General features: G+C 40.6%; 4 protein-coding genes across 8 annotated transcripts in view; 3 read left to right on the top strand and 1 right to left on the bottom strand.

The window, feature by feature from the left end:
• ca12 (carbonic anhydrase XII) overlaps window positions 1-27948 on the bottom strand; it is an 83992-nt gene that overhangs the window by 979 nt on the left and 55065 nt on the right. Inside the window, exons 3-17 of one of the 3 annotated variants that reach the window (XM_058075043.1) lie at window positions 26105-26344; window positions 20117-20290; window positions 14823-18140; window positions 13940-14022; window positions 11370-11518; window positions 9100-9254; window positions 7136-7224; window positions 3867-7036; window positions 3708-3728; window positions 1985-2164; window positions 1635-1774; window positions 796-891; window positions 493-556; window positions 258-415; window positions 66-192 (exon numbers count right to left, since the gene is read on the bottom strand). In XM_058075043.1, the coding sequence (XP_057931026.1) occupies window positions 66-192; window positions 258-415; window positions 493-556; window positions 796-891; window positions 1635-1774; window positions 1985-2164; window positions 3708-3728; window positions 3867-3924 (844 nt within the window). In that variant the 5' untranslated portion in view covers window positions 3925-7036; window positions 7136-7224; window positions 9100-9254; ... (3 more) ...; window positions 20117-20290; window positions 26105-26344. Of the gene's footprint in view, window positions 1-65; window positions 193-257; window positions 416-492; window positions 557-795; window positions 892-1634; window positions 1775-1984; window positions 2165-3707; window positions 3729-3866; window positions 7037-7135; window positions 7225-8381; window positions 8875-9099; window positions 9255-11369; window positions 11519-13939; window positions 14023-14822; window positions 18141-20116; window positions 20291-26104; window positions 26345-27948 lie in introns of those variants that run through there. The other 2 variants (XM_058075044.1, XM_058075045.1) reach the window with 2 other exon arrangements.
• Window positions 6180-7470, top strand: si:dkeyp-73b11.8 (BPTI/Kunitz domain-containing protein). Its single transcript, XM_058076158.1, has 5 exons — window positions 6180-6458; window positions 6786-6962; window positions 7044-7088; window positions 7159-7237; window positions 7309-7470. Exons 1-5 carry the CDS (start codon window positions 6245-6247, stop codon window positions 7391-7393), a joined length of 600 nt encoding a protein of 199 aa, XP_057932141.1. The 5' UTR covers window positions 6180-6244; the 3' UTR covers window positions 7394-7470.
• usp3 (ubiquitin specific peptidase 3) lies at window positions 8779-15857 on the top strand. Of its 2 annotated transcripts, none has more exons than XM_058075041.1 (15): window positions 8779-9262; window positions 9391-9451; window positions 10510-10647; window positions 10774-10857; window positions 10945-11026; window positions 11132-11211; window positions 11392-11505; window positions 12397-12504; window positions 12568-12717; window positions 12962-13068; window positions 13159-13239; window positions 13311-13429; window positions 13504-13617; window positions 13962-14026; window positions 14844-15857. In XM_058075041.1, exons 1-15 carry the CDS (start codon window positions 9172-9174, stop codon window positions 15196-15198), a joined length of 1749 nt encoding a protein of 582 aa, XP_057931024.1. In that variant the 5' UTR covers window positions 8779-9171; the 3' UTR covers window positions 15199-15857. The 2 variants fall into 2 exon arrangements, with proteins under 2 accessions (XP_057931024.1, XP_057931023.1); XM_058075040.1 differs by having other exon boundaries at window positions 8780-9262; window positions 13959-14026.
• Window positions 17142-27315, top strand: fbxl22 (F-box and leucine-rich repeat protein 22). 2 transcript variants are annotated; one of them, XM_058075071.1, is made up of 2 exons: window positions 17142-18194; window positions 26095-27315. In XM_058075071.1, exons 1-2 carry the CDS (start codon window positions 17728-17730, stop codon window positions 26441-26443), a joined length of 816 nt encoding a protein of 271 aa, XP_057931054.1. In that variant the 5' UTR covers window positions 17142-17727; the 3' UTR covers window positions 26444-27315. The 2 variants fall into 2 exon arrangements, 1 of the variants encoding a protein (XP_057931054.1); XR_009130120.1 differs by lacking the exon at window positions 17142-18194 and adding an exon at window positions 19072-19294 and having other exon boundaries at window positions 26095-26237.

Here is a 27948-nt window from a genome sequence, read left to right as displayed (position 1 = left end):
TTGATAGCTGCAATGTCACTGTTGCATCCTTCCTTAAGGAAGATGACTATGAAGAGTATTCTTACCACTCTTAAATGACGTCAGGACAACTCGGTGTTCCAAGGGGACAGGAGTCCTAAAGTTGCCTGTAAGAGGAACAGCGTTTGTTTCCGTGGCTCCGGTGGCAAGGAGAGCTGTTGTCAGGGTTTTGTACTGCAGAGACAAATGTGGTCAGACCGTACACAATAATGTATTAAAGGGTGAACCCAAATAAGCACCTGAGCCTTTGAGATGGTCACATGGTTCTTGAACACAGTCCACAGTACACTTGGGTAGCATGGAGGAACTGTCAGTGAGCCGTCATAGCGGTAATAGTCATTCAGATTACTAGGCAGGAGCTGTCTGATGTTGAAAGCATCGATCTTTGTTTGTGTATCTAGAAATAATAAACAAAGAGGTCATTCACCTGTCTGACAACCACATACTACGTGAAGTACACCATGATAGACTCACCTTTGTTTTTGATTTTACTGAGGTGCTTAATAAATTTGTCATAGGTTGGATTGAAGGCACCAATCTGTTTGAGAAAATGGAAGTTTTTGAAGATTCTGATGAACACATATTAAAGAGATAGTTTGTTTTTTTTTACATGATGTTGTATGACATCCCTATCAGCAAGGCAGTCCATCAACAGTGACTTACCCCACACTGGGTCCAGTAAGCCAATGATGGGGATGTCATACAACTTCATGTCAAAAAAATCAAAACTATCCCTTTAAGAGCAGATTCAAAGCCAAGGGGTGTTAAGATTGTCACCTGAATGAAAACGCCCAGCACAGCCAGACCGTTGGATTTGTCAAAAGCCATGGTAAAATTGGAGTACATGTCTGAATTGTAGTGTACAATGTGCAACTGTAAGAGAAAAATAAAAGAGATTAGGATGCACAAAAAGTCATACCCAGACTTCTTCATCTCCACTTTCCAGTCGCTCCTTCGTGTCCCAAGTCTGCCTTACAGTCTCCTTATGGTTAAACATATATTGAAGACCTGCGCCATCTCCCACATCACTGAATTTGCCACGTTATTTTATTGTAATTTCAGGTGATTGTACTCACAACCTTGTCTTTTTGGTTACTACCAAACATTTGTGAGTTCAGATTTCCTGAGAAGTTCCACTCTAACCCACTCCCTCCCAACCAATACTGGACCATACTGTACTGAACCACCAAAGCTGACACGGTCAAGGCAATGGCTGCACCATAGCAGTTCATATCCGACTATCAAACTGTCATGTGTTTGGCGGTATTACTGTGTGTGTGATGCAGTGCATTGTCAGGACAGTCATTTACGCCAAAGTTTAATCAATTCTTCATCACGCCATGAGTCCAAAACACCATGTCATAAAAAGAACTGTGGTTGCGGAGCCTCGAGTCACATGAAACAATCGCATGGACTTCTGAGATGTCGAGGAACTCGGGTCAGACCACAACATCTTACATCGCAACTAGTAACAATGACACTGAAGTTTGGACACCTCCTGTCAGTCTTTACTTGCCACGAGTACGAGCATAAACGGTAGGGGGAATAGCTCGGCAGGGCTACGTCTTTGCTAGGAGTGTAAATTCAGTGGGAGAGATCTGCTCAATGCTGTTTACCTCTGCAGCATACTGTGTGCCGTTGACCGTGTGCTCGGAGCCAAAAGGCTTGGCCTCTGAGCCCCAGTGCACATGGAGCTGAGCTGCAGAGTAGCTTTGAGTGAGGGTGAAGTTCATTTTTGAGGGAAGTGATATCTTTACTGTGGAACAGAGGAAACAAAAGGCAGTAACATTATTAGGGGTGGTACTATAAATACGGACCTGTATTTGTGTATGTCTGCATGTGCAATCTGTCCAAAAATGTGTGGTCTCACTTTACAATAAGGTACACAAAAATACAGAACATACCGATGAACTAATGAGTAGTGTTAGTGTTAGTGAATATGGGTTAAATATACATATATACTTACGTGATCTTCCGGTATTTTCCATAACAAGCTTCCCTTTACCCGTCTGGTTATAGTTGTGAACCCTAATTGGTGGTAAAATAGGATCATACACCAGCTTCTTATGACTGAAGTCTACAGGTGACTGCCCAAGTCCACCACAGTAATAAAAGCTCTTGGACCATTGAGTTGGTCCATCTGCACCTGGAAGTAGAAGTAGGGAAATGTCATCCATCCTTCTCTGGATCTGAACGGCCTCACTGACGTCATGTCCATTAAATCCGGCTTTCCGCCAAGCTAATGTAAGTTTATAGTTTACTCAACTGCGTGAAAACCTTTTTTCACACTGTTTCTCTCTTTGGTTCTGCTTTAAAGGTCCCCTATTATTTATTTTTGTCCCATGAGAGTGAGAAACATGGCTTTTGTGTGACAACTGTTCTGCAAATTAGAAGTTTCTTAAAAACAAAAAAGGAGCACCAGATATGGTATTTAGTCAAGTTGTTCATTTTCTGAAATGACCTCATCTGCGTCGGTCGGGTGTCTGTGGCTCGACAACAAGACACACATTACTGAGAAACACATGTGGGGATCACAGGAACGCTCTTGATGTGATGTGATGCTTGTGTGTCCAAATTGAGTTTCATAACTGTGATTCTTACGTTTTGAGTTAAGCTATGAGTTATATGCAACTAGAAAACAAACAATCACCTCCAGTGTCATTGTTGAAGGTGGTAATGTTGGTATGAGTCTGCTGTGCTCTTGACCACTATGACAGGCCTCTGGATGCTTTCAGCCTAACTCGGGATGAAATCCACCATGCTGCATTTCTTTCTTTCTACCAGAGAGTTTTACAAGAGTGCATGGTGACAGGACCCAGTGAATCACCACTATACTTTACTGGGCAAACACAGCAGAGTTTGAAATTGCCGGGTTGTTCCAAATTTCCACGTGTACTGACAAAGCCTCATCTGCTCTCATTAATGTCAAAATACTGCTGTGATAAAACCAAAAATATGGGGACTATACTTATTATTACAGTGTTGTTGTCCGGAATATGAACCAAACATTAATCTAGAAAAGTAATATGCTCAATTGCAAAACCAAAACCAGAAAATTCAGTCTGTAATTTTTTTAACTTTTGAAAAGCAGTGGTACTATAATGACAGGTCATGTTCTGTATGCCAAGGCACTTTTAGACAAAATCAAAACAAAAAAAACACAATTTAAGTTATAGTTAATTGCTGGTTTAAAATTTCACAGTAATTATTGGAAAGGAATTGATCCATGGATGTCATTTACAGTATATAATTTACTTGAATGTAAACAATACAGCTCAGTATTGGAGTCCTAATATGTACTATCTACGTTAGTGGTCTCCAATGTTTTTTTTCGTGTGAGAGCTACTCTTACAAAATGACAATAGCTAAGAGCTGCTAATTTTTACAACATTATCATAGCCTATTTCACCCGAAACAAACTGAATATGCTTGTTTTACCAGAACATGAACAAAATGCTGGTATCCACAACTCACATTGTGAATTTCAGAATGTATTTATTTCTAGTGTTCTCACATTATTAACTGAAAACATGAATAAAAAGCAGGCTTGTGGGCACCTTGTGTGTCCGCAGGCACCGCATTGGCGACCCCTGATCTATTTTACTATTAATATGACTAAATAAAATGTACAAAATGTGTATAAAAGATTTTAGAAGCACAATAAAAAAAGAAAGTGTGTTCATACTTACTGGTGTACCCCCATTTGCTGCCTGAAACATACACAAAAGTTCCACTGTCAATTAAATGCAATTATAAAAATAAAAACTAATAATAGCCATTCAAATTTTCTCCTGTGATAAAGCATCCCACAGAATGAAGTGAACCATAACCCCTGAAAAGCATCTTACCTTCAACTACTGCCACCTGCACCAAGAGCACGGTGGATGCGAAGTTCAAAAGCAGCATCTTGATGCCCGTCTGACTGGTGTGGACCGGTCACTGCAGCAAACCACAAGTCTCCACACCGCTTTTAACCTCACGTTGTCTTTCATTGTAGCCTCAATTGACGTCACAGCCACAACAACACCAGCCCACTGCTTCTTCTTGTCAACACACTCTGTGACAAGTCCACAGCTTCCACGCAATCTTTGCGTAGTGCCTCCGGGTGAGTGTGTGCATGTGTGTTCATACAGTTTGACACCAGAGGACTCTAACAACATCCACTGTGTAACTATCTGTCTATGTATCTTTCTGTTAAACTTGCTGACTCTACCATTGGTGAGTCTTACTATTGGGCCTTTCTAGTTGACCTATTACATCACAAAAGGTTAACGATGCTTGGAAAGAACAAGCTAAAAAAGTATAAAGCATAAGTATATTCACACTCTAACATAATGGCAGCGACACCGATGTACACTGTCGTAACCAGACCGAAAAACTAAGCAGATATCGATGCCTCATTTCAGTTTATAGTAATACTATCGTTACTAATTGTTGCTATTAATTTAGTAGTTTTTAATTTTGAATTTTTTTTTGCAGTAAAATCTTGCAATTTTTTGCAAGTTTCCTGTATTTTGTATTGCAGAACATAATAATTATAATAATTTACTGGTGCAGAGTGCAGTCCAATAACCATCAGTCGGCATCTGCAAGGGTTTTTCTTCAAAAGCCTCCACTCTTTCAATGCCAAAAAACTGCCTTTTTGTGGTAGGAGTGTGATCATGATCTGAGGCGCTTTTTCCTTCATTTGAACAATGGAGTTTCAGGATGTGCAGCGGCGTTGGTTGCATTGAAACGTGCCTGACACTCTGAAAAACCTGTCTGTGAGGTTTAGGTGACGTGTGTGCACTGTCAGCTAATTTTCCACTTTTAATTTACCTTCGCCTGCACCAAGAATAGACCACGTCAGAGCTGGCGGCACTTTTGGCGTGTTGTTTTGTCACAAAAATGTGAAAATCTGCATCCCTTCCCTGGTGCGCCGCAACCGGCATCTCGGCGCAGCCCAGTCTACCAAATTACCAAATTGGCTGCGCAAAGTGGTAGGCTAGACAAAATTACACCACACTGCCCCACCAAATTCTTCAGTTCATCAGCTATTTGAATTTAATAGTTGTTTGCAATAAATTGCTTACTCAAAACTGCATGTGTCAGTACATGATTAGCAATCATTGAACGGGTTACCCCACCTCTCACACTAAGTCAGCTGGGGACAATTCCAAAAAACAGAAAACCTTAAGTTCTTCCTACTGGAAAGCAGGTTTTAAAATGGCCTACCTCTGCCTCTTGCCTACTATTGTTTCTTATTAGTTGGCAAAGCGACTAACCATCATTAAGGACATAGGGGTTTACTCCTGTCGTTAAGGTTTGTTTCGATTGAAGGTGGAAGGGAAGTATGGGTACAAAGGTCAATAATGACAGCCTGCTCTCACTGTAGTTTACAACTTTGCCTCAGTGGTCAAGAGACACTCCTGAGACAAGCTGCATGATGAAGCCCTTAGTAGTTTTTGTCGTTATCTTTGCTGCGTTCCACATTGGCCATTCAGAAATACCAGGTGGGTCCGTTTATTTTCTAATCCATTGAAGTGAAGCCATTTCCAAAGATCTGGCTGCTAGGTACAAAACATGCAAAGTTATGTGCAGATGGGCTTCATTGAGTATAACGTTTGTGTATTATTGACTTATAAAAAGGCATTTGTGTTGAATTTTGTGAGATAAAATCGAACTTCCTGCTCAGCCGTTTTTGTGCAAGATGGCGCCCAAACTGAAATGATGATACATTGCGCTAAACTTATCAGTGTGCGGTGCCTCAATTGGTCTTTTTATTCACTTCAAGAGCACAAAGTTCCATTTCAGCTAATTTAATGCCTGCTTTGACTTGTAGCAGTAGACATAAACAATGCTGAGTCAAATGGAAAATGTGGTAGTTATTATACTAAAACTGTGACTATTTTTACACATTTCGAATGACTCCGCCAAACGTAAAACCCAAATGAAAAACTCTGTCTGACGTCTTAAATATCAACTTGGGATGATATACAAAGAATCAAAGATTGAGTGACTTTTCCTTTTAGTGTTAAAAAAGATTGATAGTAAAAAAAAAAAACTATGGAGGGCAGGAAGTTTTAAAAAAAACGTAGCGTAGATGGTGCTTTTTATTGCCATCATAAAAAGAGGGAGTGGGTGATGAAGTTAGTCAAACATTTCTAGCTATCGGCCGTATGTATGACATTAGTATGTGTGGCAGTTGTGTTATAATAATGATGTGCAGCAAACATCAGGATATGAAATGTCTTCTCATCATTCAACAGACTTTTGCCACCTGGCCGAGGACGAAGGTGTCGGAGACAGCTTCATCATTGCTTTGCACTACGAACCCACACAAGACAGGTGCAACCCCTTTATATACAAAGGCCAAGGGGGCAACGCCAATCGCTTCCTAAGAGAACGAGAGTGCATGACCAACTGCTCGGCCAGTGTCGACAAATACTACCCCACAGATGGTGAGATAATTATAATCAAATAATAATAAAAATAACACATTTGTAAACAAGGATTCAGAGTAGCCAACATATACAAGAATTGGTATTGAATTAACTACTATATATATTTTTGTATGTGCATTTTGCAGTACAGTAGTGTAGAACTGCAGTGCTTTGTACTGAGAGCTGTTTCTAATATAATGACCTTATTTAGCTACACTAGAGAAGTATTTGAGGAGACAGTTTGCCACCTAGTGGTAGCAAGTGAAAATGATTCATGGCAAGACTGTCAGTGACCCCTGTCCTCTTTCTCTGGTGATGATGATGGCCATATTGTTTACCTCGCAGCAACCGCAACTTGTCTCTTGACCAAAGTCGCTGGTGGATGTAACGGCAATTTTCTGAGATACTACTATGACTCTGTCCATAAAAAATGTAAAAAATTTCTCTGGACCGGATGCCATGGAAACGGAAATCGATTTTTTGACCATGACAGCTGCAATGCCACCTGTGCTGGTGTCCATGGTGAGTGCGGAGCTCTCCCTCCTCATGTAGACTTTATTATGTGTCAGGTATGTGTTTTAATGAATGATTGTGCCCTTTCAGATGACCGTGAGGAAGAAGAAGAGGATGAGCCTGACACCCCAATTGGTAAAAAGAAACAGATTTAACAGAGTGTAAACATATGATTTACTCACTTGACGGTCGTCCTCTTCAACAGCAATCATCTGCGGGGTTTTGCTGGCTGTCATCATTGCGTCCATCCTCATTACTGTCATCGTCTTGACTGTCAAATCAAAGTAAGAACAATGAAAAAAAAGCATGGATTTAGAACACAGTACATCATTTTCTAACGCGACTCCTTCTTTAGGAAGAAACAGAAGATGGCACCAGGAAAAAGTAAAGACGAACAAACTGATGCTCCTCTTCAGGGGCAAACTCTTGAAATGGCATGACCTAACACCTCTGCTGTAACAAGTTGTTGTTTTTTTCCATTGAAAACAATTTGAAGTTATTATTCTTGAACAATTTTTACCTTTTTAGAAAATACATCAGTAAAAGTAATTCAAGTCTTGACAACAGAGGTACTTGTGGGATGTTTGGTCGGGAAATTAGATGAATCCAAGTTAATTTGAATTAATTATTAGTCACTGAAATAACTTTAAACGCAGTATGTGTGCACTGATACACACTATTTTGGTTGTAAATTGTATTTTGGGGGTGAAGTAAAGGTGCTGGTAAATAAATATTGATACTGAAATCTGGTAACTGTTCACATCACAAATGTTGGGACACAAACAATTTTCTGAACAAATGATAAATTGTATTCAAAGGGTACAGTATACGTTTAATAGTAAATAGGCAAAGTAGTTATGTGCTGTGCAACATAGCTGAATCTCCTATAAGCAATGTAAAATAAAATATACAATACACATATATAGACCTAAAAAATATTATTTAAACAATAAGGATTTTTTAAAAATGTGTAATTACAAATAATTAGGAATATTTCACACAGTATGAAAGCTATTTGACAGTATCAGGGACACCCTTCTCTTTATTTAAAAGTAGACTCCAAACCGATCCTTTTGCAGTTAGAAGAGGTATAGTTATTACTGCCCTCTATATGCTGATATGTATCAGATACAATACTATATCTTCTGGTTTGAGCTACATTTTTCCATTTCAACCCATCCGATCGAGACAGATGGCCACCCCCTTCTTCCTCAGAGGGAGTGTTTTATTGCCTGTCCAGTGCTTGCTTGTGTGGGCTTCTAACACATAACGAAAAAAGACTGTTCATGGTGGTTCTCCAATGGTTAGTTGGTTAGGGAGAACATTGTTTAAACGTTTGGTTACATAGCAAAATAACAAGGTCTAACGTTCCCTAAACGTTGAGGGAACCAACCAACACAAATGTTGTCCTGTGGGTGCAACAGTTACCTCCTTTGTTTCTTTGGTTGCTGTGAGAACGATGACAGTGGCGACAATAAAGTTCACGTTTGGGCTATAAAACTCTTCCCTGTTTTAAATAGACTTAGTAGTATAGAATAGTAGTATTTTCTGATGCCAGTTTTCAGTTGTTTCTCTTTTTTTACTAGTGTGACCTTCATATTAACAGTGCCATGAGATTTCTGTTGTGATTTGGCGCTATATAAATAAATTAATGTGGACATCCTGCGCATGCGTGTCAATGATCGCTGCAAAATCAGTTGTTTCTCAAATCTTAAATTGATTTTAAGATTTAACATTGCATCTTCGAAATGTTGAGCGACGGTTTTGAAATTTGTCGTCCGTATTCCCGTATTTTTGTCACTCGTTTCATAAAGAATGACCAGCCGCTCCAATACCGGCGGCAAGCGGCAACTTCCTCAAACGTCACTTCCTCAAGTTGTTTCCATTTGTGCGGGGCGACTGCTTGCTGTGGTATTCATCAAAAATTACCTTTACACTTTTACGTTACAACATGTCTGGGTGTAAACAACATTGTGGCTGTTTGTTGTAACCGTACGCACCCACTGACTGTGGTGAAACGACGTCTTTTAACGTTTAGGCGCAAAAAAGACACGGAAACGTGCGTTCGTAAACAGAAGCAGTTGACCGGTGGTGGCTAAGTTGAGCTAGCTAGTTTATGTTAATTGGCTAACTATTGTTAGCTGACCTTTTCTTTTTATCCGGGCTGTGGCGTCCAGTCCTCTCACTTTATTGCGTCCATTTCGAGAGAGAACAAAACATGGAATGTCCTCATTTGAACTCAAATGTGGACTTTGTTGGAGACTCCTTCAAGCTGCCTAACGGTGCTCCTTCCTCCTGGTGCTGCAGCGGTGAGTGACAAGAGCATTAGGTCATTTTGATTGCCGTCCACTGTTAACATATACACATAACGGATGGAAACGACACAGTAGCGACATGTTGCGTTTCGAAACTAACTGAGCTTGATGATCTTGTCCAGTTTGCAGGTCGAATAAAAGTCCATGGCTCTGCCTCACCTGCTTGATGGTCCACTGCGGGCGGTAAGATCGTGTTATGCTTCTTATTTGGGGTGGTGTATACTGTGAAGCGAGTTTAGTGGGTTAGCGAGGTGTGTTGAGTGCAAAGCTGGGATTGCCTGTTTAGCGTTGTTAGCCATATCACCATGGTAACGTAGGCTAAACTCATAACCTGGTCCCGACCACCTAATGTCCAGACTTTAATTTTAAAATAGGCTATGAAAGCGCCACTCACTGTTAAACTAATTCGTCCCCATTTGTTAATAACCCAGTAGACCCGGGAGAACGAATAATTTGAAATCTGCTTGCTGGTCCGCTTGCATTGTTAATTGAAATTATCACTCGATATGCCAGATATACTCACTTTTTGAATAAATTGCAATATATGTTACAACACTGACCTTGTGTGAGTGCCGAAGCTCGTTGGTCTACAATATTTGCTAGACAACGAAGCATATATACGAAATAAAACACTTCATTTCACAAAAAAAGGAAATCATTATCACAAAGGAAAAGTCACCACGAAACACTGCCACCAAGTGGTCATCACGAGGTACAGCATGTATCATGAGCACACTAATGCACAGTAACGCATGAGTGACCTAGTAGAGAGTGTAATTAATCATTTCACTCTGATATGGCCTTGAATAAACGGATCAGTGTTGTACATATGACAATGTGAGTCACTATCTGTCAAAGTCTTCATAGTTTTGCATGTTCATCCTGACAGTAAAAAAAAGACAACAAAAAACATTTTAAAGTCTGTGCACACTTGGCTTTTCTTTCAATAAAACACACATGTTCTACACATCAGTAAATATGAAAACAATGTAGACATTAAAAAAATAAAAAGACAGTTTTTGTCCTCCCTTTGATGTCTTCAATAGGGTCATGGGTAAACTGGATCCTAGGCCCTCTGAGGGCAAACATAACTCCAATGCATCTCATGATGAAAACATTGGCAGTCCTGGTCTGGCAGTTTGAAAAATCTATTTTTCTGAAGCTGCTACACCTCCCCTGAAAGTCAACTGTACAATTAACTTTGGGTCATACATGTTTATGTGAGCATTGTATTTTTCTAGATATGTTAATGGAGATGCAAAGAAGCATTTTGAAGAGAGTCAAGTTGCGGCCGGTAACCAAAAGAAGGGTGACAAACAGGACAAAGAGAAAGGACAACATTCAGTTTGCATGGACTCCAGCAACTACAGTGTGTTTTGGTGAGTTTCATCAAAAGGTTTCTCCAAATGTTGAAATAAAAATGCTGGTATTTCTATAACAGAAGTTGACATTGCACCTTCATTGTGTTTTAGTGAAGAACGTTGACTCTGATGCAGACTTTATAGTTACAGATGTGATGAGTTTGTTGTCAATGACACTAAACTGGGGCATGTTCAGAAGGTGCGGGAGCATCTCCAAAGCTTGGAAAAGTGAGCTCAACATTTTTACATATAAAATGTGCGAACCCTTGCAACATATAAATCATAAATGTGTTCCCCTTTTTTTTTTTTTTAAAGCTCAGCCCTGATTCCTGACAGACAGAGGAAAAGAAAACATCAGGACAACCAGGCACCAGACAAGAAAATGTTGAAAGAGAATGTAAACTTTTCATAATATTTGCTTTCTTTATTTTTACTTTTCCTTTAGAAGCAATAGTTTTTGTGTATGTTGATATTTTGGTGTATTTTATTTGGTATCTGTTAGGATGGGGCTGCTTTTGGTGCCACTGGCTTGCGTAACCTCGGTAACACATGCTTCATGAATGCCATTCTGCAGTCGCTCAGGTGAGTCTTTTCAATTAAGTTTTTGGGCTAGTTAAACTAGTTGTTTGTTTGTATCAACATAATGTCAATGTGTTGTTCATCAATTGTGTAGAAAACATCCAATCAATATTTACTTCCTCAACATTGAATTTAGAACAATGAAATTGACCAAAACCCACCATCTCCTTGCTTCCTTCACAGCAACATAGAGCAGTTCAGTTGTTATTTCAAGGGGTTACCAGCAGTGGCGCTACGCAGCGGTCAGACAGCTGGAAGGAGGACATACCACACTCGCAGCCAAGGGGACACCAGTGTGTAAGGTCCTCGTCTGGTGGAAGGAGTCATTTGTTAGCAGAGCGCATTGATCTGAGAACAGTTTTAGCTCATTTCAAGAAGGTCATTGATGCAGTGTAAGATCATGTGTGAAAGGGTGCTACTAAGAATTTTCCAGGAAAGGGACCCTTTCTGTGCGGGTTATCGTCCATAACTCAATACAAAGGGCCGAAAATGAGAATAATAGGTCCTTTTTAACATTGTATTTGTGAATTCCTGCCAGAACACAAATATTTGTGGCTTGTTATTATGCAAAATACATGTAATCCTTTTAATGTTCTGTATTTGCTACCATTCACAAATATCTGCTAATTAAAAAACATTCAAATACATTTACAAACAGCTTTCATCATGCAGCAAGGCTGAGTATAAAGCGCATGCAAGCGTAGTAGATGCAACCAAACAGATTGTGTACCATCTAATGGAGCTCTGCCTTCAGCAAGGCATGGCAGCAAGCCTATCATGTTATGTAGTGTCTTGAAACAGTTCCATGCGTCAAGCCTACAATGTGATGTTCATTCTTCGGTCTAAATCAATAACAATTTCAATATTTATTAAGGAGTGGTAGAGGAATCTTTCTCAGAATGATATGAACTCCCATCTCAACAGTAGCGTTATGTCTGGAGGAGGTCTACATACATGTAGCTCAACTTCCTACTGTTCTGCTTTAGACCACAAATTACAGTACTGTAGTTGCATCTGCAGCGCCCTTGCTGCAGTAGTCCTCTCCATTTTTCCTCAGTTGTTTCAACACCCAATTAACTATCAGCTCCACATCATCACTCAGTGAGGAATTGTTGCAGCAAAAGTATTAGTAGTGTGGAGTACATGATTCTCATTGCATGTGCTGTATTTTGCTGTGTGTCGAAACAGGTTGCTGGTGGAGGAGTTAAGAAAGACCTTTTGTTCCCTCTGGCAAGGGGGAGCCTTCAGTCCAGACTCCCTATTTTATGCTGTATGGAAAATCATGCCAAGTTTCAGGTACATGAACCTTGCAAATTTCTTTTAAGGAATTTTAACTAACCTGTACTTCTTTGCTTTTAGAGGCTATCAGCAGCAGGATGCCCACGAGTTTATGCGCTACCTGTTGGACCATCTGCACAGAGAGCTACAGCACAATCAGAATGGGTCAAAGGAAACTGTATCACCTCAGGATGGGCTGAGAATATCCAGCACAGAAGGCAAATGCTGCTTGTAGGTTGACTTGTTCCAACTGTGTGTTTTGAACTGTTTCACATTAGTTTTATGGAGAAAAATACTATTGTTGTCAGACTCTTAGGTTCATGCTAATTTTCCCCATAGATAATTTGATTATATAGGTTTCTGCTTGAAGGTGGTAGCCTTTCTGTGTTCAATATGCCATGTTTTTATGCACATTGTGTATGTTTGTGGTTGTTTGTTTGTACGTGTGTGCCTGCACACACTTGACTCATTGCAGAAACGGCACTCCCAGCATCGTCACATCTATTTTTGGTGGGATCCTTCAGAATGAAGTGAACTGTTTGATATGTGGGACAGAATCTCGCAAGTTTGACCCTTTTCTTGGTAAGACTCCAAACACAACCACCGTGTTGACCCTCACGTAGCAAGTACTACTTTAGAACACAATCTTGTCTTCTCTTTTTCTATTATTAGATCTGTCGCTGGACATTCCCAGTCAGTTTAGACAAAAACGGAGTAAGGATCAAGAACCAGGTCCGGTGTGCACTTTGCGCGGTAAGATTTAAGGGCTCCTGTGTCAGATGTGTTACTGTTGTGGAGAATGTAAAGCCCAATGACCGTTTTAGAATGCTTACGAAGCTTCACTGACCTGGAAGAGCTGGACGAAACCGAGCTGTACTATTGCCACAAGTGTAAGAAACGACAGAAATCTACTAAGAAGTTCTGGATACAGAAGCTTCCAAAGGTAAAAGGGAGCGTTGTCTTAAATATTTGCTTGGTCAACGAGCGCAGCAAAATGTACTTTGTTTCCAAATGCAGGTTTTGTGCCTGCACTTAAAAAGGTTCCACTGGACTGCTTTTTTGAGAAATAAAGTGGACACTTATGTGGAGTTTCCTCTTAAAGACTTGGACATGACAGGCTACTTACTTGAGGTAAGCTTTGTGTGCCGTCTGCCTGCCTCAGCCTAAACTGCTCTGGTCTTGATTGTCTTGATTCAGAAACAATCAGACTTTTAACATCCGTTCTTTAGTCCTATTAAATGCTACTAAAGGGAACATCAAGACAGCATGCAATGAGTGTGATGACCAGGGTGGTATCAAGGAGTCAGGACACAAGTCGCCCTTTGATAACATCAATGGCTGGCTCAGATCAGGATTTATGACTCTTATGGACTGTAGGGGGCGCCAGTATACAACAATACTGTATATTTGAGTCGATATGTCAAGGCAATATATTATGGCCAAAGATACGCACCTTCCTTTTGTCTTTTCAGCAGGAGAGCTCGCAATCGGAGAGTTGTTTGTATGACCTGGTGGCCATTGTAGTGCATCACGGATCTGGGTGAGTATGGAAATTCAAGGTGTTAGTACCAAGTATAAATGTGATCAGTATCATAATTTGGTGGAGAGTACATTATAAATGCAAACGCTCCAATTAGAGCAGGGGTGTCCAAACTTTTTCCAGCAAGGCCACAGAGTGAAAAATGAAAGGATGCAAGGAGCACTTTGATATTTTGCAATAAGAAAATATAACTATCCTTTGTTTGTTTCTCATAATATTATATATTTCAAAAATTAAAAAAATAAAATGATAATATTTTCTTTTGAATATTACAGGTTTATTCTCATAGAATTGCAACTTTTTTCTCATTAGAATTGTAAAATTATAGCCATTTTTTTACTGTTTGAACTCACTTCTTGTAATTATGACTTCATTCCTACAATATTTTGACTTGATTTTTGTAACATTCAAACTTTTTTGGCAACCTAATTTTCCAAAAATTGCAATTTTGACACTAAAATGAATTGTTTCCTCATTATTTCATTCTCATAAAACTACCACTTGTTGTCATTATATTACTGCAGATTTTTCCGTTTTGCAGCATTTAAAAAAACTTGTTCAATTATATTGTTAGAATGTGGCGTGGGCCAATAAAAAAACAACAGTGGGCCCTCGGGTCACACTTTGGACACCCCTGAATTAGAGCGTGTTGAAACTCATGTGGCGTGTCAACAATACTTGCTGCTGTTCTGTCACTGACCTCTAAGAGGCAATGTTATGCCATGTGAGTGCTCCCCTCAAGCAGCCAGCACCCTCCTGTGTTTACTTAGATGCTTTGAAGCAGAATGTGACCTACCGCACGTGCGTGTGTTTGCAGGGTGGGATCGGGCCATTACACGGCGTACAGCAGCCACGAGGGGCGCTGGTACCACTTCAACGACAGCACAGTCACTCTGGTCAGCGAGGAAACGGTGAGGAAGGCCAAGGCATACATCCTCTTCTATGTGGAGAGGACTGAGCAGGTAGCATTAGGGAGGACGGCCACAGCACCGACAGGCACAAGTCCTGCAGAGGTGGATGCAAACCCAATGGATGCTGAGAGTATTTTACCAGTCCAGTCAGGACCAGATAGCTCGCTATTACAAAACACTTTAACACCACAGGGATCAAACGCTGAGGGAACAGGATCAACCAACACCTCTGCAGATTCCAACTCTGACGCAGTGAATTAGACTGGTGTCATTCTTCATGGTAACTCCACTTTTTAGGAACCATCTTTGATGTCACTTGATGCTAAATCTAAAGGTGAGGATATCACATAATGATGTCAGAACCTTTTGCCTTGGAAAAACATTGGTCGGTCCAAAGTTCAGCCCAGACTGACCAATGACATTTAGTCAGAAATTTGCTTTCATAATATGTTGGTGTCATTCTTGTTTGTATCTTCTCCACCCGGAACCTCGTAGTCATGTGGGAGATTGTAGTCGTTACAATTCAAAAGTTCGTTCAGGCTCTCTGAAATTGTTTTAATATAAAATAAATGAAACATTTTTTATGTACCTGGAGAATTTGAAAATATGACAGTGAAAAATCAATGTTTTTTTTCTTAAATTATTTTTGTCAGAAAATTTAATCTGTATAATGGTCATTATCCTCCATTGCATTCATCACCATAGCCACAAACGAAATTGTTAAACTGAATTGCACAAGAACTAATTTTAATGATGACATGACCACATGGCAGGTAAACATAGTAAATGACAAAGATATCATGGTAAGAATCTCTATTTTCTGTCGCCGTGTCAAATACATTGTAAAACTGAAAATTGTCTGATACTGAAAACAGTTTGCACAGCCTAAAAGAGGCTAATTAAAATCTTGTGAAAGCGCATTCTCGTGGGCTGTCATTTGGTACAAGTACATACTTATGATCAATAATGGGTCCGATCTGTTGGAAATTCTAATTAAGCTCATTCTGTTGTGTAAGATGTCCAAGCCTTCTTTGAATTGGCTACTTGAAATAATAGCAAGCTGCCTTTAATGTTCAAGTGCAACATGTAACGCGCCGATGAGCTTTGTTTGTCCTGCACACTTGCACACAGAAACACACTAAAAATGAGGCAGTCCACCTTTTTTCTTAAATCAAGATAAAGCGTACTTGTTAGCAGTTGCTGGCCTGCCTGCTCACACGTGGACTTGCTCCTTTTTAAATGTTTTTTTTGCTCTCTGACGCTATAGTGTATATCTTTACCTCTTCTAATGAGCTCACATTGCATAGTGTTTGTTCACTCACAAGCCTGGTTAAGGACATGGTGGCACAGTGAGTCACTGTACAGAATGTATTCCCGGCAATGGCATTTCCCAATGTCCTCAGAGTGTGTGTATTTTCACAGATAGCAAGTAGAACAGGACATGACTGGCAATGTAGTTTTGTTGGAGCGGGGGGGTTATGACTGCACTCTACTGGTATGTCCTCTGCAATTGAGCAATTTGTGTAACACACAGAGTGGCCGATTCACCTTTGAGGAAGTGCTGATTAACCAGCATGTGACATTCACTCACACTGAGGACCTTTTTAACTTTTAAAGCTATGTCATTGAAGTGCGTATGTTGGATTACACAAGTAGGTCAGGTTGTAACATACTCTTTTCTGCAGTCACACTTGTAAAAATACTGTACTTCCTGCACAGTGTAAATTGATGGAAGCCATTGGCTCTCATATAGATTGTTCTTCCTTTCACATTCATATCACTTCACACTTTTAGTATGTACCAACACTTTTGGACAAGGTTCTTTTTGTTTACATTTTTCATGAAGGGTCTCTTAATTGTTCATTTTGACAATGAGGCGCCTACCTTATCCAGAGTATTATTTTGATGACATGAAGAAAAATATTGTAATGTCTTCAAATACATAATAATTAAATTAAGGACATTTACTTGGAGCCTTGCCATATCCAATATGGCGGCGGTATTGAAGGTTAATTTTTTTTTTTACAACAGTGCTTCCTGTTTCCCAGCGTGCTTTGCTGCACTGTTGTTGAAAATACTGTAGCTGCTAAATTACACGTTTCGAGCTCACATAATTGATGGTTATTTTTTAAAAATATTCCTTGGCAGTGTCTTGTCTATTGTTATCTACCCATTATGTAGCTGTGTGATGTTTTTTTTAATTTTAGCTATTTCCTTAAAGACAACGTGAGCAAGACTGGTGGGTGTAATGTTAAGCCCACTTGCAATTGTAATGGAGGTGGTCAAGTTCTTTGGGAGCTCTGTTATTACACTGCTTGTAAACTGGAGTGTAGTACAGTATTAACTACAGTACATTGTGCAGCATTGTTGCAGTTTTGTGAAGTTGGTGTTGATATCCCAACATCAACTTTTAATGCCTATATGGGGGCGGATCATATTGACCATTCCAAGTAAATACTTAATGAACCATCCATTGAACTCATTGAAAATTTATGAAACTAACAGCAACATCATTCCGCATTGTTAGAAACCAAAACATTATTGAAGAGGAGGCGAAAGGTTTCAAAGTGTGACATTGTGGAGAGGTATCGGTGCATGTGGTGTACCAGATAACTAGGCCAGGATAGTGTAAACATCTGCCTCACCCCAGTGGGCTGTTGGCCGCCTGTTGAGAGCAACGACAGATGGAAAGGGAGCGTGTGGCTCAAACACTTCCCTCTTTGATTGCACTGGCAGTTGTCTTCCCAAAATAGCCTCCACTCCACAGCCTTATATGTGCAGGCCTCCAGCATGTGCCTGAGGAGGCATCATGTATCTAGGCCACACAATACAAGCTGCAGGCTCATTGTTGCTGCCTACCATCAGGCCTGTCTGCGCACCAGGGACAAGGCCTCTCTATCAGTCTCAGGACGACAAGCCATGCATCTCAGCCAGCTCAACCGCGAGTGTCTCCTGCACCTTTTCTCCTTCCTGGACAAGGACAGCCGAAGGAGTTTGTCTCTTACCTGCGAGCAGCTGCGGGATGTCTTCCTGGATCCTCGCCTCTGGAATCTGCTCCACTTCAGCTCGCCCTCTCAGCTGAGGAGGGACAACTTTGTGCTGGGGCCCTCTTTGCGTTACCTGTCTGTCTGCTGGTACTCCAGCAGGGTCCTGAAGGTGTGCAACATTGAGGACTGGTTGAAGAGCTCTTTTCAGAGAGACATCTGTAGCAAACATGAGGGACTGGTCAGCACCTTCCTGGCTCGTGTCTGCAGCATGTGAGTGTTTGTGTGTCATTCAACATTCATTTCACCACAGAATATGGACAAACGTGTTCGGGTTCAAGCAACACATCTGAAAGGAGGAGAACTGAGATGCCAAAATGTGGCCTGCAGTAAGTTTGCATGAAAAAGGCCACTTCATTAGGTACACCTGGACACTGTGAGATCCTATTCCAGAATTGCCTTTAAAGCGATAATAACGCTTCATTTTAATACACTGTCACAGTTTATTATTGCGGTTGCAGCACTGCACTGACCTAATGTAGCTAAACAAGATAGGCAATGAAAGGACATGTTCGTTTATGTAGGGGCAGATTACGTTGACATGGCAACACCTTTAAGCTACCATCTGATTGAACAAAAATATCCTGGAATATACTGGAAGCCAAGAGATGAGCAATAGGACCTGAAGATAATAGACCGTTGGGAATCATTTATTACAATTTGATGGAACAAATGCTAGAATTTAATTTGTAAATGTAGGTCAGTGAGGCTGATAGTGGTTAGGCCATCAGAGAAGATTTTGCTGGCCCTGACACCTGTACACCACTGCAGTATGTAGTGTGATTGATTGAAGCAAAAAAACAATTCTGTAGTACCCTCCCCGCAAGAGGAGACATCCTGTCCACCTTCTTAATTCTTAAAGGGGAGCTGCACTTTTTTGGAATTTTGCCCATCAATCACAATCCATATGTGAAAAATGAACATATTTCTGTCTTTTTTCTGTGCATTATAACGCCAGAAAACAAGTTAATATGAGCTAGCTAACAATGCACGTCATTGAGAAACGCCTATTTCAACTACGAAGCCCCCCCCCCCCAAAAGACTGTAACAGTATTTTATTGTTAGATATACATGCTGTGATGATGCAAGAACAAGTACTTTGATGTTAACATGTAATCCTTACAGTATCTTGCCGTATTTTGATGATTTAAACACAACCAAAACTTCTATCCTTGCGCACTGATTTCACATCGAGCATTCACCTTACTATATTGTCATCAATAACAGTATAGTTACAGCGACAACACTTAAAATGTCCGCTCTCTTTGGGATGGTTGTGTCTTCCAGCACAAGACGTGTGCTCCAGTCTTCAGGTAAAAAAAACACTTACAGCAAACGAGCATCTTGTTGAGTCTTCATAGCGAAATTGAAAGCTAGTTTTCCAAGCTTCTGTCTGTGAGTGACACTGACACAAACCGCTAGCGAGGCATCGTGTTATTCGTCTACATAAATATAGTTTTGTGTTAGCTTCTACAATAACATTATCACTGTAGTTTGGTTAATATAGAAGTTTGTTATGTAAATAGGACATTGTTGGCATTTTGCAAAGGTGTCAAAATACGCACTTCCCATGACGTCCATTGTTAGCTAGCTCATATTAACTCATTTTCTTGTACTAGAATGCACAGAAAAGTGAAAGAAATATGTGTGTTTGTGTGTGTTTCACACAAGGATTGTGAATGATGTGAAAAAAAGTGAAGTTCCCCTTTAAGAGCTGCACTGAATGCTGGGTCGACGGTTTGGGCTTTTGTTGTTCCTATTGAGAGTAAGTGCCTGAAACCTGAACAATAAGTTAATTATCATAATTAACAACCGATTTTTGAAAATGTGGTACACGCCCTCCATTAATGCATAGCACACACAACTTGATTCTTTGTCTCTTCCTGAAACTGTTTGTCACCACTTTGTGCTTGGCTGAATAAATAAAACATTACTTTGGTTAGACTGAAGATGATTATCAGGCTTATGTGCAAGGACGGGATGTCTTGTCGGTGTAATTTTAGCTGCTTGTGACAGGGAACAAAATCATTAGTGGCAGCTTGTGAGCTTGTGCAGCATTCGAAAAAAAAAAGTGACATTTGTGAAAGACATGAGGCCGCTTCTGTTAAAATAACAGCGCCAAGACATGTAATTACCTTTTACCGAATAACATGGCAGTTGCTACATTTGACTGGTCACTGAAGAAAAAGCACATCCTCTCAAAGTGAGAAAGCACAACCTGTCAGCCCTGCAGAGGCGTAGTAATGAGGTCTGTGCATGCATGTATCCTCCAGGCGGCCACATAGAGGTGATGTGCTAGGACGCCGCAGCTGCAAGACAAACGACAAGAGAGTGAGCATGAATGACCCTGTGTGGGTTTCCTGTTGAAATTTGAGACCCTGCACATGAGCTGCAAAACCAGTCCCAACTGGAACCGCCTACTTTGTCTGGCTCTTCTATTTTGACGCCTTTGAGCCTCTCACTCATGGCATACTGATAAACCCTCCCCAAATTGTCCAGGCTAGAGGAAAGCTACTGCACATGACAAAGTGGGAGGGCTGGGGTGCAGACGGCCTTGGGAGGGGTGTTTTAAGAGCGATTTGGCCCTAGCCCCGCCCCAGTCTGTGCAGGCAGGTGGAGCCTACAATTGGCTCTTTGTTGTTGCCAGAGGAATGAACATGTGCATCTGTCCTTGCCTGCCTGCCTCGTCCCCGGATGAGACTTCTCCAAGTCTGTCTCATGCCTTTTTATGGAAAAAGCTATAAAACATAGCATGTCTATTACTTTACTCTTTATAGCATGCTTTCCAGCGCGATGATGACTGCATTGCCTTTGATGAACATGAGGCCACGGCATCAAAAGTATCAACACATGTCACATAGTATGAGGTGGATGGTGTATATAAATCTTTGCAAATTGTGTATTTTAATTCCACAGTGAGATAAATGGAGGCTTTCTCCTAGCAACCGGCATGAACACAAGCACTCCTTGTCCGGTTAGGACTCATGCTTACAAAGTGCGTATTTCAGCAGACGCATGCACACAAAGAATATCAAATGTTTTTTAGCATGTTGCATGAAGCCTAGCATGTAAACAAACACCTGCACGCTAAAATGTGTAGATTATTTTGGAGTCCTCTGCATAATTTGACTAGATAAAATAAACGCTGGCAACCCAAACAGGTCATTAGCAAGATAATTGCTAGTTTGCAGTGGAATGCTCAGATGTGGCCTCTTTAGAGACATGTCTCACACCACACTACCAATGTGTAATTATTCTTTGATTCATGAGATCCTGAACACATCTTCTTATGAAAAAAGGCAACATTGTAGCCCATCATGCAGTGCAAAAAATATAAAAGGAGACGATCAAACATTCTCTCACTTATTTCTAACAGAAATCGCCCTTAGTTGTCAATGTTTACGGAAAAGTAGACATTGGGAGGATGATTGCCTAAAGCACATGGATGTGACCTCTGACCTTTGAGCTAACCTAGCCACCTTTCCTCGGATAACTTTTAAAATTCTGAGTGTGTGAACATAGCAGTGGTCTGAACATGTGCTTATACGACCTCTCACCTCAGTTTCTCCAGCATTCTTGTTTCACACCCTGGTAGGTATGTTTTTCTTTTCGTTTGAGATATCGATCGCAAGCTGACAGATAGGAATCATTCCAGAATTTTTTTCCGGGTTATACATCCTGCGGATTGTGATGTTTTTGTGTTGATATAAAATACTGTAGTATTTGCTTGCACGGAGGGGTGGTTGATCAACAATCCCTTTACTGAAACAAACAGAATATATACATTTTCCTCCCACTCCTATGTAAAAAAATAAACAAAAAATAAAAAATCCATGTGGGTCAGGGGTAATGTACAGTTCGATCCACAGAGTTTGCGAGAGTTTGATACCCCTTGCTTGAAACAAACATGTTGACCCTAAAGGCTCAATTATGCTACAGCAGGGGTCTCAAATTCAATTGACTTGGGGGCCACTGGAGCTCGGGTCTGGGTGAGACTGGGCCGCATCAGGTTTTCCAAAAAAAGAAAAACAACAACAACAAACACATTTATTAAAAACAAAATTTTTTTAAAAACTTCGCTTTGGTTCCAATTTTCTACAAGAAAAGCTCTGATAAAACATTCCACTGTTCTCAAAAATCTTACTTTTTATTTTTCTACACAAAATAAGATGAAAAATTAATAAACAAATCAAGAATAAAGAAAATCAATCAGTAATAAATAAATAAATAATAAAATATATAAATAATAAATAATAAAAACTTAAGAAACCACATATAGTTGGTGGGTAGACAAATTATTTTTTTCACATTAAAATTAACAAATCATTATTAGAGCCCTGTAGACATGACAAAACACGACTATAGTCACATTTATACTCTTTTTATTTACAACATATTGCGCAACTGCAGGGTGTTGAGACTTTGCTAACTCGCAAACTAGAGCACTAGCGACCTAAACGGTAGCCTTCAAGTTATTTCCTTTAAACTTAAATAGCCAAAAACTTACCACTTCCACACGGATAGGGAGGATAACTTAACAGTTATTTAACCTTTAACATGAACATTAATCAAACGTAATAATTTTTTCTGGGTACATGATACCATACAGCATCCAAATCAAACTTGCGCAGGCCGCACTAACATTAAACTTTCATATCAAGGCGGGAGCCTCAAACTAGTGTCCTGCGGGCCACATTTGGCCCGCGGGCCACTAGTTTGAGGCTCCCGCCTTGATATGAAAGCCCTAAAGGCTCAATTATGCTACAGTGTCATGGCGCAGGCTGGCTGCGCCCCTCCTAAACCCCCCAATGGAGCTCCACCTTGCCTCCAGTGCTGCCTCTACTGGTGCATTAACGTGAATGAACCCTTAGTGGTGGTCGGAGACGCCGTAAAGCCGTCAGTTTCCCCTAGCGCAGCTGTGTCTACAGATGTAGATTATCACCACCAGTGTGTGACTGAAGTGAATTAAAAATGGATTCACTTCATTGTGTTTATTTAAATGTTTAAATTTATTAAAATGTTCCAGAAAACAGACTGGTTGGGGGGCTGTTTTCATTGGTTTAATGTTGTATCCGCAATGTGCTTTGGCCAATAACAAATAAGACATGGGCTGTGGATGGCCCCTGGATCGCACTTTGGGCATCCCTGTTTTTGTGTCTCTTCGTCAGGAATTGGCATGTGGCGTCATCTCTGTAAGCAAACCGACAGCAATTTGGCTTGATGGCTTCCCATCGTGGGTGAGCAATAGTGGTTGGGAGAAGGGGGGTGGGGGTGGTGGAGCATTGAGCTGGTTGATGCGTTACAACAGTCTGCCTTAACGATCCGCATTGCCGCAGCTGAAGGTTTTGCAATGCTTGAGAGTGTATGACGTGTGCTAGCACCTCAGGGTATCGGGGACTGGACTCATGTTTGGGGCTGGTGGGGTGCGTGCCAGGAGATGCGTCATACGGGCATGTTTGGGGATCAAAATGTGTGCTTGTTGGTCAGTGTCCAAGTGGGTATAATAACTGATGTGATAATCACTAGTTAGAAAAGTAGCTCTTGGCTGTCCTAGAAGTCGCTATATGACATCATTGCATATGATGTTGTCAAATACTGCAGAAAAAAACATAACCCCATCAAAACAATTGAGTATAAACACCTTAACTACGTTTAGAATGTTAGAATATTTTAGCCAAGCGGCAAGCGCTTCTCAAAGTTCTCCGATCACGCATTGGCAATTGAGAACCTTTTAAAATTAGCAAAATTAAACAGCGAATAACAGATTATGCTTTAATCTGTTAACATGACTCACCTTAGAACTGGAGCATCTGAGAACATAGCAATATAATAGACTTATCAAGTACTTACATTTACCTGAACAATTATAAGCTAATCCAATTCATTTTGCTAATAAAGAGTAGCAATAGACGCAGCATTGCGGCTTGCAAGCTGACTGGTTCCAGTTGGCTAGTGACTGTCTTTGGGCGGGGCAGGGCGGACCTGTCAACAGCACCCACTGTTTCTCAGTGAGAACACAAAATGCATGCTTTCACTTTTGAGTCCCTAAATACCAAAAAAACTCCCTAACAACCCCAGAAAAAGTCGCTAGATTTGTCACTAGTTGCTTTTGAGAAAATATATCGTCAAGGGGGGTTGGAATGTTGCCAGATAAAGCGACAAAATCACCAAGTTGGTTTGTGCGCAGACCTCACTAGCTAGGAGGACCAGGGTTCAATTCCACCCTCTGCCATCTCTGTGTGGAGTTTGCATGTTCTCCCCGTGCATGCGTGGGTTTTCTCCGGGTACTCCGGTTTCCTCCCACATTCCAAGAACATGTTAGTTATTGGCGACTCCAAATTGTCCATAAGTATGAATGTGAGTGTGAATGGTTGTTTGTCTATATGTGCCCTGTGATTGGCTGGCGACCAGTCCAGGGTGTACCCCGCCTCTTGCCCGAAGACAGCTGGGATAGGCTCCAGCACCCCCGCGACCCTCGTGAGGATAAGCGGTAGAAAGTGAATGAATGAATGAATATTTTTGCCAATAACTAAATTTCTGCATATTGTAGCCCCATTCAGCCCCAACAGGTAACTGGACGGAATGACGGAAGGGGTGTTTTTAGTTTTTAAGTCATACTTCCTGCGAGCCAAAAGTTTGGCTGCACTTTGAGGAGTAGACAAAATGGTGAGGCAGTTACACTTCCATCCCTCAGTCAATGTCTTCTGTGGCCAAAAAAAAACAATAAAGCACATTCTTATCTTTTACCTCAGCTACTCGGACCATCTTGTATAACAGGGGTGGGCAAACTTTTTGACTCGCAGGCCACATTGACTTAACAACTTTAGCCGGGGGACCAGACTATATATTTGACACATGCACACTATTTTACATGTATAATTTTCACAGTATTATTTATTGTCTTATTTTATCTGTAAAAGTGTAAAAGTCACCTCTGTTGTATTAGATTCATTCATTCATTCATTCATTGGGGGTGCTGGAGCCTATCCCAGCTGTCTTCGGGTGAGAGGTACACCCTGGACTTGTCGCCAGCCAATCACAGGGCACATACAGACAAACAACCATTCACACTCACATTCATACCTATGGACAATTTGGAGTCGCCAATTAACCTAGCATGTTTTTGGAATGTGGGAGGAAACTGGAGTACCCGGAGAAAACCCACGCATGCATGGGGAGAACATGCAAACTCCACACAGAGATGCCCGAGGGTGGAATTGAACTGTTGTATTAGATTGTAAAATAAAATAAAGTTCAAAAGTGTCCAGTTTCTTTTGTAATTCTGACACTTTAATGTCGAGGAGGAATAAAGTACAAGAATATCTGCATAAAGTGGAGTTGTCATGAGGACCGTGCAAGGATTATGTAACTTTTTATCCCTTCCCTCATGTAACAGACAGCAGGGGGAATCTCCCTTCATTGGCTTTTTTGGTGATTAATTTCAAGAAAAAGAAAACAAACATACTCAATATGCATGTTGGCGGGGCACGTGGATGCGCTGCTATGGCATGCGCAGAGGTTACTGGGGCAGCACCCACCACACACACACACACACACACACACACACACACACAGTCAACTGGAATATGTTTGGCTCACATGTGGCAAAGCAGTAAGATTATGTAAGTCTTTATGTAAGCTGCATTAGCGAACATGAACGACATCCCTCTGCCACCAGCATGCCTCTTGTCAGCGCTGCACTGCCAGCGTGACGAGTGGCAAATATGTTTCGAAATAAAATAATCACTTGCCAAGTTGTAATTCATCAAACGTCCTGTTATTGTGCTGTCCACGAGCACCATGTGCCCTTTATTTGTGGAAGCCTTTTAGATGAAACGCATATTCCCACAGGGAGGTAGTGCATAGCAAAGGCAGGCTGCTTTATTGCCAAGCAGATCATATTGCTACTTTTCTGAGCTCTGCTTTCTCCAGCTATTGTATAACCTCTTCTCTATTGTCTCATCGTTTTGGGGGATAAATACACACACACACGCCAAGCAGAACTGCTTACTTAAGCCTAGTCTCTATTTGAACTAATCCCTTCCTGCTTGTGGTGTATAAAAGATGACTCAGAGCAGTAATTGTCATTATTGTGTTTGTGTGTCTGCTGCAGGTGCCCTAACCTTCTCTCCTTAAAGCTGGCTGGCTGCGGTCACATCACCGATCAGGATGTCATCTCCCTGCTGCAAAGCTGCAGGAAGCTGCGGCACCTCCAACTGGAAAACTGCGTCCGCATCACGGACGGGATCTTGGACGGGGTGGTGGCTCACGGGGCCAGTTTGGAGGAGGTCAGCGTGGACTTCTGCAGGAACATCACACCAGAGGGGCTGAGGGCCGTGCAAGAGAAAAGGCCTAGCATACGGCTGCGTGCAGAGAGGAGTGCAGGCATGATACCAGATAGCAAGCCTGAGGAGAAGGTGCCGCTTAGGAGAACCTTGCAGAAACTTCTGCTGTTCTCCTAAGAGGAGAACAGGATTTTGGTGTTTTATAATTGGGTTTGTTTTCATATTATGTGTTTTTCTACCTTATTTTCCACACTGTATGCACTCACAGACACTAAATACAACTGCACAATCATCTAACAAGATACAAAACATATGCAGCTCTAGTGAATTCCATGCCCAAGAGGATTAAGGCAATCCTAGCTATCAATGGTGCTCAAACCAAATAATGACCTTTTGGACATGTTTACTATACAATGTACTCACTTGTCACCAGCTATTTAGACATTAGATGTGTGTTTTGTTTTTGTTTTGTTTTTTTCCCTTTATTTGGGCAAATATATGAAACATTACAGTGCATTTCTTACATCAATCAAAATATAACTTTCCGTTATTTACATTTGTATTCAACTATCTGATAACAAGCCCAAAAGGAGTAGGCTGAAGCAAAAGCTTATAAATGCCTACCCCTTTTTACAAGATATAATCATGTTCATGCTACTGTCTTGTTTCCCCCTGTTATTATTATCATTGTAATATTATTATTATCATTATCATTATTGTTATAATCTTTATCATTATTACCATCATTATAATCATCATTAATATTACCATTTTCATCATTATAGTTAACATTTTTTTATTTTTTTATTTTTAATTATTTAATTTTACAGACTTTATTGCTTCTTGTAGACTGCTGTATCATTCCATCTGTGTTTACTTCTTTTCAGTGGATAATACACCTATACCTACTATGACTACTACAAGTTTCGCTATAACATTATTGTCCCTTGAGAAATAAAAGAAAACGGTTGTTGGAATGTGAGTGTTTTACTCACTTTTGTGAGATTCTCAAAACCACTAATAGATGCCAGGATCAATAAAAACTGAGAATGTTATTAATAATAACCAATAATTAATTCCACAAACTCATGAAAGGAAATCTTAAGTGCACTTGTGTTCTTAATTATAGTCAATCAGCAGTTATAGTTACAGCCATTATGCCGCTGTAGTCCTAAAATAAATGTTTCAGACAGAAATACGAGAGCCAAAAGAGCACATGGAGGTCACAGCTTTTGTCTCTTTCCTGTATCAATGTGTTGATAATCATTCATTTGAATTATTTAGTCCAAATTAAAAACAAGTGTATATTCTAATAAAAATATACAAAAGGAAATGATAATATGGAATTGGGAACTGGGTAGTCCATTGGTAAAAGTAGTCTAAAAGAGTGAAGAAAGCCTCATGGCGTTGTGAGTTCCAGGTGGAGGCGAGTCCAGCAATACAACAAGACATCTAAGTGTTTGACGTGTAGCAACATGACTGCATCAAAGTATTTCTGCAGTACTCGTTTCCGCTTGGGGCTCCCTTTTTTTTTATAGCTATTTCAAAAGAAAAAGACGAGTCTGGAAATACTTGTTGCACATGTACATCCTTAAAGAGACAGGCACCTCACCTCAGTTCACCCACACTGTTGCACAACACACAGTATACGCTCAATGACATGGTCTCTTATCATATGTATG

Source organism: Doryrhamphus excisus, chromosome 6 (assembly GCF_030265055.1).
Source record: "Doryrhamphus excisus isolate RoL2022-K1 chromosome 6, RoL_Dexc_1.0, whole genome shotgun sequence".
Lineage (NCBI taxonomy): Eukaryota > Metazoa > Chordata > Actinopteri > Syngnathiformes > Syngnathidae > Doryrhamphus > Doryrhamphus excisus.
The sequence above is the reverse complement of the archived record's forward strand: the minus strand, read 5'-3'. Positions and strand labels throughout refer to the sequence as shown.